Source organism: Cavia porcellus, unplaced genomic scaffold, assembly GCF_034190915.1.
Source record: "Cavia porcellus strain 051 isolate PalLab524CR breed Dunkin Hartley unplaced genomic scaffold, mCavPor4.1 scaffold_5, whole genome shotgun sequence".
NCBI lineage: Eukaryota > Metazoa > Chordata > Mammalia > Rodentia > Caviidae > Cavia > Cavia porcellus.
In genome coordinates this window covers 98,874,192-98,893,263 of record NW_026947488.1, presented here as the reverse complement: position 1 = coordinate 98,893,263, position 19,072 = coordinate 98,874,192, and the positions used below count along the sequence as shown (strand labels likewise).

Here is a 19,072-nt window from a genome sequence, read left to right as displayed (position 1 = left end):
CCATGGCTCTAACTTACTTAACAAGAAATCAGCTCTCTGGGTCCTTGGCTTCAATTCAAGGAATGGATGTAAACTGGCTATTTGAGTAAAATTTTTAAAATAAATAAACAAAAACAGGCTTTGTAGGCACCTTGCCAAATGCCATGGGGTGTGGGGTGCTGAGACTACGCAATCACTGAACTCATACACACACGATGGAGCACTGGCTGGATGAACCGCAGCTCAGGAAGCCAAGAGGGCAGTGTGTTCTGTCGAGAGCTCAAGTTTTTGCTTTGGTTTTTTTTTTTTTTTTCAGACAGGGTCTCACCATGTAGCCCAGGCTGACCTTGAACTCACAGGGATCCTCCCACCTCAGCCTTGGCTGTGCTGGATTACAGTTTGTCACCATGCCCAGCTCTGTCCTTTGCACTCTGAATCTGTGGCCTCCCATGGCTCACCCTTCCTCTTCAGTTAAAGGATCAGAGAGCCTCCTGACGCAGTAGGAGCTGACTGTAAGGATGAGGGGAATACAGGAGCATGGGGTGGCTCTTCTGCCGAGCTCGGGAATATTGGCATGTGGCCCCTGTGCTGGTTCTGCCTCTCTGTTGGACTTCACAGCATGTGTGTGTTTCTGTCCGTTTTTTTCTGTCTTCTGGGGATTGAACGCAGGGCCTTTACCCTGAGCTATACCCCCATCCTGAGCTATATCCCCACCCCTATTTTTATTTTTAGAGATAAGCTCTCTCAGTTGCTCAGGCTGGACTTTGGACTTGAGATCCTCTTGCCTCAGTCTCCATTTCACAGTCTCTTTTCCGTGCTTTTTCTTAGCGAGTCTGTTCCATTCTTGGCTTCTTTCTGAGACTGGCTGTCTCTGCAAACTCATGGCCTCTCCGTAGCTTGTACGTCAGGCTTCTAAATCGCTCTGTCTTGCCAGAGCCTGAGCCCCAGTCCAGAGCCCGCGGTCCTCAGAGCTCTGCCCCTGGCTGGCTTGGGCTGGGCCGTCAGGAGCTAGCCCTATTTTCATCACCACCTCTGTTCTCCTTTAAGTCTCAGCTTATAGAGCACAGAGGTGGGAGGGTCAGAGTCTGGTGGTCCTACTGTGGGGACCCTGGAGAGCACAACAGTGGAAGTCAGGTCACTTCCTAGCAACAGTCCCTCATGATGACTTGGACAGCGGGCACTGCGTGGACTGCCCCAGCCCCTCTCACTGATGTTCATGCAGAAGGAAAGAAGTGAGGACCTGCAGGAGGTGACAGCCAGTGGTTGTGTTATCTCAGGCTCCCACACCAGTCCCTGGTATGGCTGCTGGCATTTCCTGCTCACCCTGGCTATCGCGGCCTCCTCAACCAGCTGCCTCACTGGGGAAGAGGTCAGCGTGAGGCCCGCAAAGCTAAGTGGTGGGGGAACATCCCTGAGTGGTGCTTCCCAGCTGTTTCCTTCTGAGACACAAAGGCGCTCTGCCTCAGCCTCCTGAGTGCTGGGGTCACAGGTGTGGACCCCACACTCGACTTTAGTACCTGGGAACCTAAACTCTTGGTGGCTGCCAGAGACTTAGAGGTCTCTGGTGCTTAGGTAGATGCTTAGGTATGTGAGCAATGGTACTTGCACCAGTGAGCCCTGACCCTGCGCTGCCCCACTGGGGCCCTGGTACCGACTCTGCTCATCTCCTCTGCTTTGGATAGGAGATGGCCTGCTCCAGTGTGCTCCAGGGTATACCGTGTGGGGGAAACACAGCATGGCCCTGGGACGCTGGGCTCAAGGCCCTCTTCTGAAGCACATGGTCTACAGCAGGAATGGACTGCTGACTTCTGGGCATCCCCAAGGCAGCCTCGGACACACAGGGCACCTCGGTCTTTATAACCTCTGGCTCTCTGCGCCTGTCTTCAGCCATCTCTTCCCTCAGGATCTTCACCCTGCCTACTGGGAAGCGCAGGTCCCAGTGGAGCTCTCTTAATTAAAAGTTTACTTTCAGTTGTGTGTGGTGGTACATCCTGCAATTTCGGCACGGAGGGAGGCAGAGACAGGAGGATTCCAAGTTCAAATACCACCTGGGCAACTTAGTGAATGCCTATCTCAAGATAAAATTTTAAAAAGGCTGGGATGTAGCTAAGGTTGGGCAGAGAGCCCCTGGGTTTCATTCTCAGCACCAAACAACAAAACAGAACAAAACAAAAGGTTTACTTTTCACATGGCACAGCAGCACTGGCCTGGAATGTGAGCACTGAGGGAGGCCCAGGCAGAAGGAAGTTCAGATCCCACCAGAGCAACTTGGTGAGATGTCATCTCGAAATTAAAAAATGGAAAGGGCCACAGCGTGTAGAGTGCCCATGGGTCGGACTCCTAGAACTACCAGAAAAAGTTGGCTTCTGGAAATTGTGGCTCTTGCATAGCCCTTGGGGTGTGTGCCAGAACTCACTCTGAAAGGACTGAAGCCTGGTGGAGTGCACTCTGCCTGCCGATTTACTCGCATCTTCAGAAAGGGTTGACCCAAAGGCCAGGTTCTCAATGGCACTGAGCTTCACACCCTGCTTACTTGGGTGGGCAGGTGCTTTTGATCCAGAGGTTTCTCCAGAATCTCCTAAAGTACAGTTTCCTCCCACCCAATGTAATTTCTACCAGTGGCTTTAAAGAGTCACATTCTATGGTGGCTCAGGACTGTAATCCCAGTACTCGGAGGCTGATAGAAGTCTGAGCCCAGCCTAGCCCAGCCTTAAGAGCTTGGCTCAAAAGTAAATAAATGAATAAAATTTCAAAGGAGTCAGGGTTGGTGGCGCGTGGCCATAATTCCAACACTCAGAAGGTAGGACAGAAGGTCATTTTAAGCTCAAGGCCAGCCTGAACTACACAGCAAGACCCTGTCTTAACCCTGGCCCCAAATTTTTCTTTAAAGGTTAGAGATATAGCTCAGTGTGAAGGCGCTGGGTTCAATCTCCAGTGTCACTAAAAAAAAAAAAAAACAAAAAAACAAAAAAACAAAAAAAACCAAACAAACCTAATCCTATCACCTCCCTTACATTAAGAGAAACAAAAAAGAAATGAAAGAAGAGAAGAACAGGCAGAGGAGCTGAACAGTGCCCAAGGGGATAGGGAGAAACAGTAACTGCACTGCAGGCCCTTGGCTCTGCCTTCCCAGCAAACTGAGCTCCATCTTCTGCCAAGGGCTCAGAGGATTCTCTCCTCCACAGGGGCTCCTATTTCCATGTTTTCTAGGTCTTCTGCTGTTCGTGACTTTAAAAAGTGCTGGAAACTATGGAATAATTTAAAGAAAACAGCACTTAGGAGCCTTCCATCACACAGAACTGCTCTTAATTCACATCTTACGGCATTTCCTGCTCAGCTGTTCCCTCCGTACACATTTTAAACCGAGCTGTCATCTTTCAGGACACAGAATTCTGTATCTCATTTATCCTTTTCTAGCACCATGCTTTACTTCTGCCATGTACTGGTATTATTTCACAAGGTTCACTGTAAAATTCTCAGTGAAGTAAAGCGGAGTTCTGCTGTCAACTGGTATTAAATTTTCATGCTCTTTTATACTGACTCTAAGACAAAGGAATTTTAAAATTCCAATTCTTACAACTGGCAGGAGAGGAAAGGTTTTTACATTCCCTCTGTCTGTTAAATATTTTAAAAACTGCAAGTTGTGTTTATTTATAAAGCCATTATTCCATTACTCTGTTTTCCCCTGCAAGAGTCTTCCCGGTTATTGGTCAGTGGGCAATAAATGAAAGACCCCTGACCTATAAGACAACTCTGTGAACAGAAAGGGGGGAGAAAACAACGAGATCTAAGGAACCCAGGGTTCGGCTCTTATTTAATGTCCCGGTGATGCTGTCTTCATCCAGGAGACAGAACCATTCGGAGTAGCTCCAGGGGGCAACAGTACAGACGTAGCCCTAGTTACACGGTGGTTAGGGTATCAGTCAGTTTAAAGTCTCCAGCACTCCAGAACTAGTCACAGGCAACTACAGGGCCGCAGCTCAAGTGTGCAGACCTGTTCTGCCCCCTGCTAGGGCTGTGACCACAGGAACCTTGCTCAGGCTAGGTGGGAAGAGAGGTGAAGATTCCTGGATCCACATAGCCCTGCCTCTCGGGACCCTGTGTACAGAGCTTCTCGTGGGCTCCCATGAGATGTGGACGACAAGGGACAGGTGGTGGGGGGTGACACCAAAGGAAGCCTGCTGTCCTGACTTCATGGAAGTACGCCTTCTGTCTTCTGGACCAGGGTGTACTCTTATTTCTGCTTTTTTCGTTTGCTCCTTTTCGGCCCAATTTGCTCTGCAGAGCCAGTTTCACCCTGACCCCTCACTTTTCAGATAAACCTGATCATGTTCTGGAGGCGAAAAGGATCAGGAATACATTTAATCGGTGACTTATTTCTAAAAGGAACTACCTGACTGTCCCCCTCTAACAAAACAAATAAACTAAGCCTTTTTCCCACAGAGTGAGGACAGATACTTTAAATATCACTGAATATTTAACCCTCACACAGAGTCCTTTAGGTAGTAAGTAGCTTACCTAGTTTGTTTATTCCCCAGGGGATATGCTCATAATCAAAATGAAACAACAAAAGCAAGGAGTTCCAAGCTGGTTTTCACAGCTAAGGGTGGACACAATTCTCAACAAAAGGAGGCTTCCTAGAGTTTTTCATGTGAAAGGCAGCCAGGCAATCCCATCAGACTCAGGAAGGAACAGAGATGGATGGGAAGACAAGAGGTGAAGATTTGATGGGAAACAAGATTATTTCCTAGTACTAGGGATCCTTCTCCTGCCTCGTACATGCTGGGCAAATGCTCTGCCCTAAACTCTACCCCAGCCCCAAAGATGTTATTTCTATGTCCTGGAGAACAGTCCCAAGCAACTTACCTGTCACAAAGAAAAACAGTGATTGCGCCATGGAAATGCCAGGTAAGCACCTTCAGACAACGGATCTTGAACAATGACACCAATAATGAAGCCAACAGGTGTCACGGGCCTTTGGGAAAGGTGTTCTGTGAGGACAGCAGCCCTGTGGTGCTCTTGCCAAAAATGAACAATGTGAGCACCGTCCTGGAGCAAGAGCAGAAACCGGATAGAGAGAAAGCCTACACACGACTCACCAGTAACATCACCCCCTCAAAAGCGTCAAGAGCAAGAAAGACACAAAGGAAGGGGCTGTCACAGGTGGTTATTGGCAACGAGCTGGCGGAAAGACAGCCTTTTAACCAAGGTGCTGGGAACATGCAGAAAACAGTCTAGTCCCGTACCTCTCCACCATATACTAAAGTAAAACCAAACTGGATCAAAGATCCAAGTGTTAAAATGCAAATATTTAATCTGCTGGAAGATAAAATAGGTACAACTCAAAGTCACAGGCACAGGCAAGGACTTTCTGAGCAACAGATGGGATCACATCAAATTATAAAGATTCTACACAGAAAAGGAAACCAACAGAGTGAAGAGACATCTATGGAATGGAAAAATATGTTGCCAGATACTCCTAAGTCTAGAATATATAAAAGTCATCTAGAATATATAAAAATTTAAAATATTAGGTCCTCACCAAATAAAAAAGCCCATCAAAAACTGGGCAACCAAAACAAAGAGACACTTTTCAGAAGTACAGAAGACCAATAAGTACATGAAAAAACATTAATATCTCTATTAAGAAATGCAAATTAAAGGTACACTGAGATTCCATCTTACCCCCAAAACAATGTCTATCATCATCAAGACATCAGAGAACAACAAATGCTGGCAAAGCCAGGTGTGGTGGGGTATACCTGTAACGCTAGCACTTGGGAGACTGAGGCAGGAGGACTGTCGTAGTTCGAGGCCAGCCTGAGCTACACTGAGAGTCCGAGGCCAGCACGCACTACAAAGCAAGAAGAAACAAAAACCAAAACCAAAAACTAAGCCAAACCACACCAAAAAGAAATGCTAGAGGCTGGGGCTGGGGTGGGGAGGAGCTCAGTGTAGCAGAAGTGTAAACTAGTACAACCACGATGGCAACCATTGTGGAGACTCCCCAAAACTTAAAACTCAAGATTACAGCTACCCCTGCTAGCTAGCACTCCAAAAGAGCTAAGGACCTCATGTTGTTACAGTGACACATGCGCACCATATTCATAGCAGCACAACTCAGCATAACTAAGTCTTAGAAATAGCCTACATGTCCACCAATGGCTAAAGAAAATATGGCATTTATACACAATGCATCCTAATCTGTCATAAAAAATAAACTTTAGTCATCTGTAGGAAAATGCATGCATCCTGAGGCCATAACATGGAGCTTAAATGTGAAAAACATAACGAGCAAAATAAAAGATACTAGGAATTAGGGAGACTGGTGGTCTGCAAAGGCAAAGGAACCAAGAATAGGGTGGAGGGGAGGACATAAAAAGAATGGAGGTGAACGCACATGGACCAACTCTTCATGAGGACTGTAATCACTGTGTACCGCAAACATGTACGAAGAAAAGACCAAATTAAACTAAAAATAAAAAGGGGTAGAAAGGTTGCTCAAGGTGAAGATCCTGGGTTCAAACCTCTGTCCCCTCCAAAAAAAGGGTAACAAATTAACAGGAAGAAAATAAAGGCAACCAAAGACAGAGTGACTAAATACACATGATATCAAGATTGGATCCTGGATCAAAATTTTAAAAAAATTTTTTTTCCCCAAAAAAGGACCAAAATAAAACAAATATTTTTCCTCCAAAAAGAGTGGGACCCTTAGCCAAATTATTAAAAGATCTGCAGGTTAGATAATAGCATTGATTTTCTCATGTTGATCATTGCAGTGTATTATTTAAGAAGTACGGAGGGGTCCTGTCTCCAAATTCCTCCCAGATGGTTCAGGGGGGAAATGAATATATTTACAGAGAAACAAATGGTAACTCAAGTGGCTATCAAATGGTGAACCCTTGCACAATCTGGCTGAAGGTACATGGAAAGTTTTTTACACAATTTCTGTAACCTCTCTGTAACCCTGAAATTAGTTCAGTTCCAACTCTTATAACTCTCTGCATATGACATGGTCCCAAGATAACATGGTCCTGATATTTATAAATAGTTCAATTCCAATTCTTGTCTTTTGAAATTAGTCCATGGTAAAAGTTTAAAAGGGTAAGAGAGACCTCCTTCAGTTGGTGACTTTCTGACCTTTGCTTTTATCTTTCTTCCTGCTCAGAATCAGGGTGTAGTGCTAGAGATGGGGGGTAGCCAGCCCGCGGGCACAAGAAAAGTCCCATCCCGGGGTGGCTGGGAAGAAGGGTGCCGACTGGGGCCCAGAAGATGACCTGGTGACTCTGTGGTCCTGGATGTCCACCTCCTACCTGACAAAGAAACCCGAGCTTAGCCTTCCGGGGCAGTGAAAGGCGGTCCCACCTGAGACAGCAATGATGAAGAATTCGCTTAAGACCGCAGTTCAAAAGTGGCAGAACAGAACAAAAACCTGGGTCCAAGTGTGCAAGAGAAATCTCAATCTCTCTCCCTCCTTCCCACTCACCCTAAAATAAGAACACAAATTGAGTCCAGATCAAGGTACACCCAAGGGAGAGGGCTGTGGCAGAGCTGGGCCGGAGACAGCACCTTGAATGTTTGCTGAATCAATAACCGAAGAAACCAAGGCCATCTTCTCTCAGGATTCTGGCATACTGGGCTATTTTCAGAGCTGAAAAAACCCTGCTGTATTTCTGTGGGTGTACCACTGTGGCTGTAGTTAGTCAGCAGTTTCATTCAGCTTCCTGGCTCACTCTCACCTCTCCATCGCTTCATCCATCCTTCCCTCCCCTCTCTCTCAGCCCTCTGCCCTCTCTTCCCCCATCAGCTCCTAAAGCTCCAAGTCCTCCCAGAGAGGAGGAACTGAGAAAGGACCCCAGGAAGCTCTCCAAGCAGAGCGGCTCCAGCTGAGACCTGGACCAGCCTTCCCAGCCTTCCCTTCCCGGCAGGGAAAACTGCAAATTGCTGCAGCAGGGAGCCCTGGCAAGGAGGAGCCACTGGAGGCAGAAGAGCTAAGACTGCAGGAAGGCCCTGAATTCAGGCCAGGCCAACTCAACACACATCTGGGGTGCTTCTCAAGTTCACAGGGATGGCTAATCTATACTTGAAGAAAGCATATTAGAAGTGTCATTGCCCAGATTCATTTTAAGGTGTTTTTTTGGGACAGGTACCACTAAGTTCCCCAGGCTGGCCTTTAAACTTGTGATCCTCCTGTGTCAGCCTCCCAAATAGCTAGGATTACAGATATGTACCATCACACTCAGTTGAGTTCTGAACTTTTTCAAAACAAGGTCCTGATGTTTAGCAGACCTTCAAATAACTACTGTGACACCAGTACAGCCATTTTGCTCTAGAGAGGCTGTGGACGCTGCACCAGTTAGGCCGGGCTGTCATACATTTGGGAGACACTTCTAAGACTTGGGGCTGTGCGGCCTGGGTTTTCCAGGCTTTGTGGCCTTGTATGAGCATGCGAGGGGTAGAAAGAAGCTCTGTGTGTATCTTAGCTGGTGCGGCACTTGTGAGACTAAAGGAAAGATGTCATTCGGGACCTGGGTCAGGCAAAGGAAGGCTCCTCTTTTGCCTATGACCTTCCATCCAAATGGCTGGGGACTCATGAGTACCAGGTGGAGACCACTGTCCCTGGTCAATCCCTCCTTCTTTCCCGAGCCACCTGCCCACACCTGGCCTAGACCCTCTCTGCCTCCAAACTTGGGGTACTGAATCTATGATCCCCGGCTATCTGCACCTTATGATCCATCCTAGGAATGTGCTGGAGTTGGGGGCTGGAGGCTCAGTTCAGCAAGAAAGCACATTCTTGGCAGTGCCACCGAAACAAAAACAAAACAAACTGCAACTGGGAACTGGGGATAGGGCTTTTGAAAAGTTCTGGGCTGTGGTCTGGGCCTACCTCAACAGACACTTTTGATTTTAAGAGACAGACAATCCTGCTAAGTGGTCCAATATCTGTTCTCCACCTTCACTCTAGTCACAGACTCAAGCAAGCAAGTCCATAATAAATCACCTGAGGTTGGGTGGAATCCTGGTATCAGCCACTAAAATGAACTTTAAAGCCTGGGTCTAGGGCTGGGGATTTAGCTCAGCGGCAAGCAGGCAGTCGTGAGTTCAATCCCTAGTACTGATAAAAAAAAAAAAAATTAAGTAACACCTGGATCTAGCTGTGGCCTGGGACAGTAAAATGCCCATCCTGTCACCACTATTCAGGACCTGCCTGTTCAGTGAGCTGGAGGGGGCGTGAGAAGTGGCGGTGGGTAGCAGAGCAATGACAACAAGTTCTCTGAAGGAAGCAAGAGTGTCACAGCTCACATGAACGCATCTCTCTACCATTTCATGACGTCTTTTGGAACTGAAAATGACTTAGGGGTTTCACAGGCAATTATGTTCATTGCATTTTCATAAAAGTAGAAATATACTTTCTATTAGTACATTTCCTGTTGAAAGGCCAGCTTCGGACATCCACAACTTAAAGGTGAGTTTTAACATGGCTTGCGTTTTGAGAGGGTTCAGTCCATAGTCAGCAAGTTCCAACACAAAGCATTATGGTGGAAGGGTATAGGGGAGTTCAGTTCATGGTGGCCAGGAAGCAGGGCAAGGGACCAGTGCTAGAGGGGAAGGGGTCAGGGACAGATACAGACCCAAGGTCACACCTCCACAACCCAATGACACACACAGAAATGTACCAATCAATCCCCTGGGTAAATCTCAAAGCAAGCCAACCAACCTGACCTTCCATCCTAATGTCCCCATAGCTTGGATTTTTTTTTTAAGGTGAAGATTTGCTTGCAGATACAAGTTACTTTCATTAAATAATACAGTATAACATGACCTCTTGAACCTTTTGCAGAACAACAGAACTATCACTAGCAATATAGTAGTGGCACTGCTGAAAATTTTTTTCCAAAAATAGTTTTGGTAAGCAATTAAGTCTGTCAGGGGATGCACTGAGCACGGACTGTTTTTCCTATTTTGATAAACTGTGTCCTGGCACAGAATTCCAGCTTTGAGTAATAAACTCCCTAATTGTTGTGTTGTATGCTGTGAGATGAGCTGAGGGTTCCCATTTCTTGCTTTAGGGATGGGCATCTGACTCAAAGCCATTTAGAACACCTCCAACCCTGGACTTCAGAAGCTAGCTGGACAAATGGGTATGCAACCCTACAAACTCCATGACTTAAGGAGGTCTTTGCTGCAACAATGGGGAAAGGGTTTGCAGTCTCCCTTGATAAATCTGACCTGGGAGACTGCAGGTCCCAGCACGACTGTGACCCACTATGAAGCCAGAGAAGGGAATCAACAAGGAGAGGACAAAAAAAAAAAAAAAAAAAAAAAAAGAAAAGAAAAGAAAAAACAAGGAGAGAACAATCCGGAAAGAGTGAAACTCAGATGTTGATGTTCCGGAGTAGAACACAGCTGAAGTAGCAAGCTTTTTAGCAGTCTTGCCCATACAGCCAGAATCTATAAACACTCAGTTGTTAAGCAGGTGATACACACATAAGACAGCCCCAATCTTCACTCTGGCCCTGACTTGATTGATTGCAGGGTATAAGAAACGAGACACTCACTATGTTCCAAGTACCAATATTACCTAATAAAAGTCTAAGAACAAGTGCAGGAAGCAGTAAATTCCTTTGGTAAAGGTGCAACAGGAAGCCAGAGCTCCAGAGCACAGGCCACACAACCACCCCAGGCCTCCTAAGTGGGCAGCTCCTCAACATTTTGCCCCTGAATCCTTTTACTTACATGAAACTGATCAAGTGGGGTTAGATTCTTGACTTGTGGAGTAGCATGGGGCCCTAAAACCCGCTTTCTTATACCCTGCAATCATCTAAGAAATCCCTAGGGCAGTGAGCTTCCAAGATGCAAACTGCACTGTGGCACATGAACCCTAGGTTTGCCACCACTGCCCTAGGACTTAAAAATACTTTCCATAGTGCTGCGCAGAGCACATTAAGGATGGATGAAGAAGCTGTGTGTGTGTGTGTGTGTGTGTGTGTGTGTGTACTTTTTTTTCTTTTGTGACAGGGTCTCACTATGTAGCTCAGGCTGGTCTTGAGCTCACTATGTAGCCCAGATCTTCCTGCCTCAGCTTTCTGAGTGCTGACATTACAGACATGCACCAACACACCCAGTCCTTCTATATGTAGATATGGAATAATCTTCAAATACACTAGAAAGAAAAAGGTAGGGTGGGGCACAGTTCAGGCTCAGGCCAGAAAGGACCAATCCCTGGATTTGATCCCTGGGTTTCAATCTCTCTCTCTCTCCGTCACTCTCTTTCTCTCTCTGTCTCTCTCTCTCACACAGACACACACACAGACACACACACATAGAAGCAAGTATAGAATAGTGTGTACAATGTGCTGTCTTTGTCTTATTAAAAAATGGCAGCCAAGAAGTGCCCAAAGAGTTTTGAATATGTATCTTTTTGCACATTTTACTTTAGCCACATGAATGTAATTATTAAAATAAGAAGGAAACTACTGCACTGGTGGAGGGTACCTCAAAGCAAGACTGGTGGCCACTGGGAGCCTGGTGTTTCTCCAAGGGCTGAGATCTGATCCTGGATGTGTCAGTCCTCTACCTCACAGACATTTATCTCAAACATTTAATAAAAGCTAAGTGTCACTCAAAGCCAGCATTAACACCATTCTCCACCTGCACCTCCACCAGGGAGGTCTGCTCTGTAACACAGGTGTCCCTAGCGGGAGCTTCCTCCTCAGGGAAGCCACCACTCGACATGGTGACCAAGAGCTGTGTTGTGCCAGGCCTGCATAAGCACTGGAAACAAAGCGATTCACAAAATGACTCAAATCTTTACTCCCATGGGTTCAGAATTCTGGTAGAGGAAACATGTGAACATGTCAGTGAACATGACACAGAGAGGTAAAATATATTATACTGCACCTTCCCCCCATTTGATAAAACTCAAAACTGGGCTGTATCTCTTGGTAGAATACACCTTCTTGAGGGCAGGGCTTCCCTCTCCTTCTCTAGGCATGCTTGCTGGTGCCGTCGATCCATGGGAACCAGGAGAATGCTGTGCTAGATGGATGGAGCAGGGGAGCAGGCACCACTGAGTAGGCAGCAGCTAACAGCCTTTATTTTATTTTCATTTTAAATTTTGAGACAAGGTCTCTCAAAGTTGCCCAGGCTAGATGAAACTTGCAAGACTCTCCTGCCTCAGCTTCCCTCAGTGCTGAGATCACACCTGGTATAACCAGCCCTTACCTATCTGTGATGCATGTCAAACACAAATATTCTTTCTAGTCATTCTCTTACACAAGTATAAGGATTGACAACACTCTACCCCACCACCTCTAAACTGAGAAACTATCTTGTGCAATGATGGTTCTAAGCTTTTGTCAAGATTTCCACTGGAAAGCAAAAATAACAGGGAAAGTGAGCCACTAAAGGAACTAGTTTTTAAAAATGGACTTTAAACCAATGAATTGAGCTGGGTGCTCCACTGTTGGGTTTTGTTTAGAAAAACAAAAATCGTTCTCTTTCATTCAAAACTTTGGATTATAATATTTTAATGATTCACAGAATTTTTATTTTGAATGCTGAGATTTGTGAAAGTCAGAAGTACAATCATATAATCCAGGTATGGTGTCAAATCCCTGTAATACCAGCCTCTTGGGGCAATGAGGAAGAAGGATCTAAAGTTGGAGGTTAACCTGGGCAACTTCAGTAAGATCCTGTCTTACTGAAAAAAAAAAAAATTTTTTTTTTTCCTGTGGTACTGGGGAATGAACCCAGTGATGCTCTACACTTGAGCTACATTCCCAGCACTTCTTATTTGAGATGGTCTTGCCAAGTTGCTCAGGCATTTCTGCTAAAATTTTAAGGTGCTGCACTTTGCTACTAAAGACTTCAAGAAGCTGACATCCTGTGCCCCTTCCATCTCAGAGCCCCATCCTCTAGAATGAGGTGAGGTGATGTGGGATGAGGTGAAGCCTGGGGAGAAGGGAGTGTGAGGATTGGGTAAGGTTATCTGCACACATTACTTGGCACTAAAGTGCTATGTACTTATTGGTTACTTTTTTTTAGACTGCAACGAATGCCCCCATGGAGAACATCTGACAGAAAATGTCAAGTGTCTCGTTTTAAAGCAGGGCACAATGCTAGGTGCACAGTATTTTTGGCAGTGCCCCTCCCAAGTATCCCAGGATTAAGACCTCAGCACTGAAAAACCATTCACCATAGTCTTATAATAGATGTTTCCTATAATTCCCCTTCCTAGATGAAAACAGGACACTTCCTCTAAGCACAGCATTCATCTACTCTTGCAACGGTTTATTTGTTTATCCATCTGTCTCACTTTTCATGAGACTGGTAAGCAAGAGACACAAAAGCAGGCAGCATGGTCCTGCCACTAGCGGTGGGGGTCAGAAGGTTTTACTGAGCATGGGTGCATGTCCATAGCTTTCAGGGCAGCGTGGCACAGCTGCTAACGAAGAGGCAGGAGCTGGAATCAGGAGCCAGGGCACAACGCGTGCATGCCATGAAGGAATCCGGGTTTTTCTGTGAAGGGCTCACTGGAAGACGACAGAAAGAGAACTGACACAGACGCATGTTCTCCTGTGATGCTCACCCATGGGTGCACTGGGGGCCGCTCTATAGGGAAGCCAAAACTGAATGCAGACAAACTAGTTGGAGGCAACTGCTTTAATCTCAGGGAGAAATGAAGAGATGAATCTAAACCATGCCAGGAGAAATGAGGGAGAATAGAGGACCTGTATGAGAACTATTCTATAAATAAATAAAAAACAGAGGGCTATTGATTGGCCTGTGAAGGTTTAAAGCCAGTCTTTCTCCCTGGCTTCCTGCTGTTAGTCTAGATGTCACTGGATAGGGCTCTACTGAGCACGGAAGAGAATGCAGAAGGCGTATCGATTATTTTGTCTTTAAGGAAGGCAAAAGAGGTGGATGGGTTCAATTTGAAACGCTGCATTTGAGAGCTGCAGGGAATCTGAGTGAGAGGTACCTCAGGCGGCTAACCAGACGGCGAGATGGAATCTAGGAAAGTCTCAGGATTATTCCAGAAGCATGTGCCTGGCAACCTGACTGCAAAATGAAAAGATACACTGATCTAGAAAAAAAAGACATTTTTGTTCAAAAATAAAGTGAACCTGGCAACACACAGTTGGGATTTCATAGCAAAATATGATGAACCGGCTGCCTGACACTTGGGGACAAGCGCATCCCAGCCTCCCACAGCAGGCCGAAACAAGACTCACGGGTTCTGCTCGCTGGCAGGGAGGCCAGGGGTACCCAGGCTGGGGACTAGGGTTCCCCTAGCAAATGGACGGGAGAGCTGGGCTCGCGCCCTCCAGCGGCAGTGGGGCGAGAGTCTCCAGCATCCCTGCCACCTAACAAAGCCCCGCAAAGGAAACCAATTCGTTACGGAAAAGCACTGCGACCCTGCGAAGGCAGGCGCCCTTTACCTGTCACGCCGGCCAAAGGGAATGTCACTTCTGACACCACGCAAGATCCCAGGCTCCACAGCCGGCAGTGGGTCCAGCTCTGGGCAGTCAGTCACACACCCCACAAACCACCGCGCGTCGCCGGGAGGTTAAAGCTCTGCTAGCAAGTAAGGGCTCCCACCACATGGGTGCGGGCGGCCGGCCGGCGGGAGCGACGCTCGAGGGGCGGGCGTGACGCTCGAGGGGCGGGTAGGGGCGGAGCCTGCTCCGGAGGCGGGGCCCGATGCTCTTTCGCCTTCGCTCTCGGAGCCGCCACGTAACGTCACGTAACGCCACGTCCCCGCGCATGCGTAGCGCGGTCTGGGGAGGCTGCTTCCGGGGAGAGTGGGGCAACCGGTTGGGCTTGCGGCCGGCGAGTGTAGCGCGCGGGCGTGGGAGCCAGGCCTTGCGGACGGAGGGGGCGTTGTCTTCTTTTCTGTCCCGGAGGGGCCGGTGAAGCCGGGAGCTGAACTGCAAAATGAACTTTCTTCGCGGGGTCATGGGCGGTCAGAGCGCCGGACCCCAGCACACGGAAGCCGAGACGGTGAGGGGAGCGGCGGGTGCGGGGAGCGCCGGCCCGGCCTGGGAAGGGTGGTGCGGGCCGCACAGTCTCCGCACCCGCGGCCGCCCGTGTCCCCGGCGCGCGTCTCGCCGCCCACGCCCCGCGTCGCGTGCCCCCCTCGATGGTGTACGGGCATAGGAAGAGCGCTGGAGGTTTAAAGCCCAGCTGTTGGCGACCGCAGCGGCCAAGAATAAAACTATCTCAGTGGGGCACGGAGCCACCTGCTCCCGTCCCGTCGCCGGCCACCCCCCGTGCAGTGAGTGCAGATTCCAGCTGTGGGCGCCCCCAATCCGTGTCACCCCGCGAGGACGCGCTGGATCGATGGGCTGGAGGTCTCCCGCTCAAACAAGGAGTGGGAGACACGATTTGCAGCGTCATTTAGAAAGAAAATTGTTAGTTAGCGAAAACAGTATCTGACAGTTGCGTAGGTATTAGGCTGCGGATCAACTTATTTGGAAGCTTGCTTAGTGTCTGTTGGAACTGTGTATGACTTTTCTTTTTTAAGAAACTTTTGTTGGGAATAATTTAAGTGATAAAAAGTGGCTGTGACACTTACAAGGTAAAACTCTGAGTTGTGCTCATGGACAGGTTCGTGTCTGGAACCCCGTCGGATAGTAGTAGGAGTTTTCGCTTGTCAGGCTCGTACTTCGTGCTAGATTCTGGGATTGACCTGTTTATACTCCACACTGACAGATGAAGAAATGAGATGCAGATAGGTGACGTAGCCTGTGTGTCAAGGTCTCTGCTCGGCCTCTGCGGAGGCATAAACTTCAAAGACTGAACAAATTGCTGATGTCCGGATTTTGTTTTATTTGAGAGTCTATATAACATTAAATTAATCTCATAAGTCTGAGTTAGAACTTAAGTCAGGCAAGGCCTGTGCTGCTGATCTAGACATCCAGCCTCGGTTAGAAGTGTTTAAAGCAGAAGTTGAAAGCTGGAGACTCAGTCCTTCCTTTGACAACCAAGAGAGATCCCCTAACTGGACATGCGCGCTTACACACACACACACACACACACACACACACACACCAAGAGAGATCCCCTAACTGGACATGCGCGCTTACACACACACCCCGAACACACACTAACTACACGCTGGCAGGCAGGCACACACACACACACACACACACACACCCCCTGAACACACATAACTACACGCTGGCAGGCAGACACAAACACACACACACACACACACCCTGAACACACATAACTACACGCTGGCAGGCAGGCAGAGTCATGATATGTGGCTGCATTTCTTCATTTCCTCATGGCAATGAGACAGCCACCTACCCTACTAGAAAACAGTGTTCTCTCCAGATTACCATAGTCACAGCCCTTATCTTCAGCTCTTGTTGATTTATTTTCTGTGGTATTTGGGCTTGAGACAAGTTGGGAATCTTGTGTCTTTTGTGTGTTCCTGGTTTGTAGTATACCTTAGTAGGGCTTGCTGTGCAGTTATTTGAATCCTAGCCCTCCACCTTGATTGAATCGGACATGTAAGAGATGGATAATACCCTAAGGAGAGTGAAGAAAACCCCTTCTTCTGAGAGTGCAGTGAGGATTAAGAGAAATGAGAATTGGAACCTGTCACTTGGTAGATGTTCATACAAGGTTGTTTTAACAGGTAAGTTAGAGGAAAAATACCATTTTTATTTCATAGGTGGTTTTGTTGAAGTGACTTTTGTAGAGTAGAGCTGAGTATGGTGACACACATCTGTAATCCCAACACTGGAGCCTGAGGCAGGAGGATGGTGAGTTGCAGGCCAGCCCAAGTTACATGGCACGACCCTGTTTCAAAATAAAACAACTCATGCAGTGTAGGATTTTAAAACTGGAAGACTCCTTTCCTTGTCATCCAAGTTGAGCCTCCTTATTTTACAAGAATAGATCACTGAAGCAACTTGTATAGCATTGCAGAGTTGGGACCAGAACACTGTTCTGTTCACTGTGAATGGAACAAAAATGTTTACATCATGATTTCAGAATGGTGTCTGAGTGTTACTTGTGTAAATTATGTATATAAGTTGAAAGGAAAGTGACAATCTATGTGCTTTGTCTGCCTTTGAGTGTGTACACTTAACTTGAAAAGTAATTTATCTTCTGAAGGCTCAGAGCTACAATATGAAGAAAACTTGTTTTGCCATCTCATTTTATTAGGATGTACAAGAAGGAATCCTAGGTCACTAATTTAGAAGTATTTACAGTGCACCAGAGGGGAATATAATATTAGGTTAGTTGTTTTAATTGATGATTTGATCTGGCAAGATACTTGACCTACCAGAGCTTGGAACCTCTGTCTTCTATATTACCATTTAGCTTTATGTGGCTTCCTCCTTTTTGCAAAGTAGAATCATTTACTATGGTTTTATATCTTTCTTACCTTTTCTGATCGAAGACCTCTTTGTCTGAATTCTACTTGTTTTTCAGATCCACCAGTGTCTTTTCAAAACTTCTTTGCTCCTTTCTCTCCCTTCCCTTCTTCTCTGCCTCTCCCCTTTTTCTTTCCTCTCTCTTCTAACCTCTCTCCTTTTCCTTCCCTTCCTGCTGAGGCCCAAACAAGGGCCTTGTGCAGGCCAATTTTAAGAGGATTGAGTGTTACCCATTTGAACCCCTCAACGATAAAATCCTAATGTCTTTGGATTTGAGAAGTAATTATAATCATGCTTGACCTGAGCTATCTTTGAGTGGAAAATATACAAATTCTTTATATATGTGCATTTACTGATGGTAAGTGCGATCAATACTCTTTGTTACTTTCTTACTTTTTCATGTATGCTGCCTTTGTCTACTGTGGATGTCATAGATAAACCAGACCTATTATTTTTATATCTCAGGCAGAGATGCTATAAACATCCTTTATATAAGAAAGTTAATTCAGCATGCATTTGAAACTTTTGTAGTGTTGTGTTTTGAGATGCTAACATCTGTGATTGCTGTTTATAGTCTTTCTCTTTCCAGCAGTGTGTGGGCTGGAGCCCAGGGCCTGGGTACATTGACAGCCTCTGTGAGGGTCCTGCGGCCCCTGCCCTAAGATGGTTGGTTCATTATGGTCCGCTGCTGCAGAGGACATTCTTGTGGAAAGCTGCTTCATTTCTGGGAGATGCACAGAGAATCAGTGAAGCAGTGTGTTGCCTTGGCTAGCCTATGTGTTGTAATGTAAATTGCACTCAAATCATTGATTCATCTGTAAATGTACTTTAGCTTGACTTTCTACTGTTCTGGGTCTTTTTTTAGATTTATGGTAATCTAGGTCATCTGAAGATGAGATTGACTGTTGCCCCCCCCCCCCCTTTTTTTTAAATCGGTACGGGGGATCAAACTCAGGACCGCCTGCTTGCAAGGCAGGTGCTTATGCCGCTGAGCTAAATCCCCAGCCCCTGACTGTTGTCTTTTTAAATAGAGTCTTCAGTTATAGAGTTAGTTTAAAACAAATTTCAGGCCCCTTTTTGTATTTTAAAAGTCATTTTTTATTATTTTAAAACATAAATTATTTTAATTCTAAAATAAAATTATACTTGGGGAATTTCTGTTCTTAGAAGGTACAGTTTTTTACTGAAAGCAAGATTATGTCATAAAACTAAGTTGGTGTTTAGCAATTATTTGTTGAATAACTGATTGAATAGCTGGAGTTTTAATTGCTATTACCTTTCATTTTTTCATGTTGATTAAGCAGTACTGAACACGAAAGAAAAAAAGACTTACTAGAAATTCTGAGAAAATAGTGCAGGCTATATTATGCTAGTGACCTTGAATTGTTTGTTTGATTGCTTGTTTTTTTGAGACAAGGCCTTGCTATGTAGTTCAGGCTGACCTCTGACTGAATAGCCCAAGCTGGCCTCAAATTTGCAGTGATCCTCTTGCCTCAGCCTATTAAGTGTTGGGATTACAAGTGTATTCCACCATGCTTGGCCTTGATCCCTTCTAGGCTACTTCTGCACCCACAACCAGAGTGGGCCTTCCCTTTATTCACAGAGTTATGCCAAACCAATCAGTGGGTTAATTTAGTAATCGCACATACTTAATCCAGCATCATACACTAGATCCATCTGCCTCTGCAAAGCCCCCT

At 46.4% G+C, this 19,072-nt stretch overlaps 2 protein-coding genes across 4 annotated transcripts in view; one reads left to right on the top strand and one right to left on the bottom strand.

Annotated features, from left to right (window-relative positions):
* Positions 1-14,636, bottom strand: part of G3bp2 (G3BP stress granule assembly factor 2) — an 82,735-nt gene extending 68,099 nt beyond the window's left edge. The window contains exon 1 of the mRNA XM_005003443.4: positions 14,424-14,636. The gene's annotated coding sequence lies outside the window, so the exon portion shown is untranslated. The remainder of the gene's footprint in view (positions 1-14,423) is intronic.
* Positions 14,637-14,766: 130 nt separating this feature from the next.
* Uso1 (USO1 vesicle transport factor) overlaps positions 14,767-19,072 on the top strand; it is an 81,895-nt gene continuing 77,589 nt past the window's right edge. For 2 of the 3 annotated variants that reach the window (XM_003469380.5, XM_013151910.3), the window contains exon 1: positions 14,767-14,985. In XM_003469380.5, coding sequence (XP_003469428.2) covers positions 14,920-14,985 — 66 coding nt within the window. In that variant the 5' untranslated portion in view covers positions 14,767-14,919. The remainder of the gene's footprint in view (positions 14,986-19,072) is intronic. The other variant, XM_063249403.1, reaches the window with a different exon arrangement.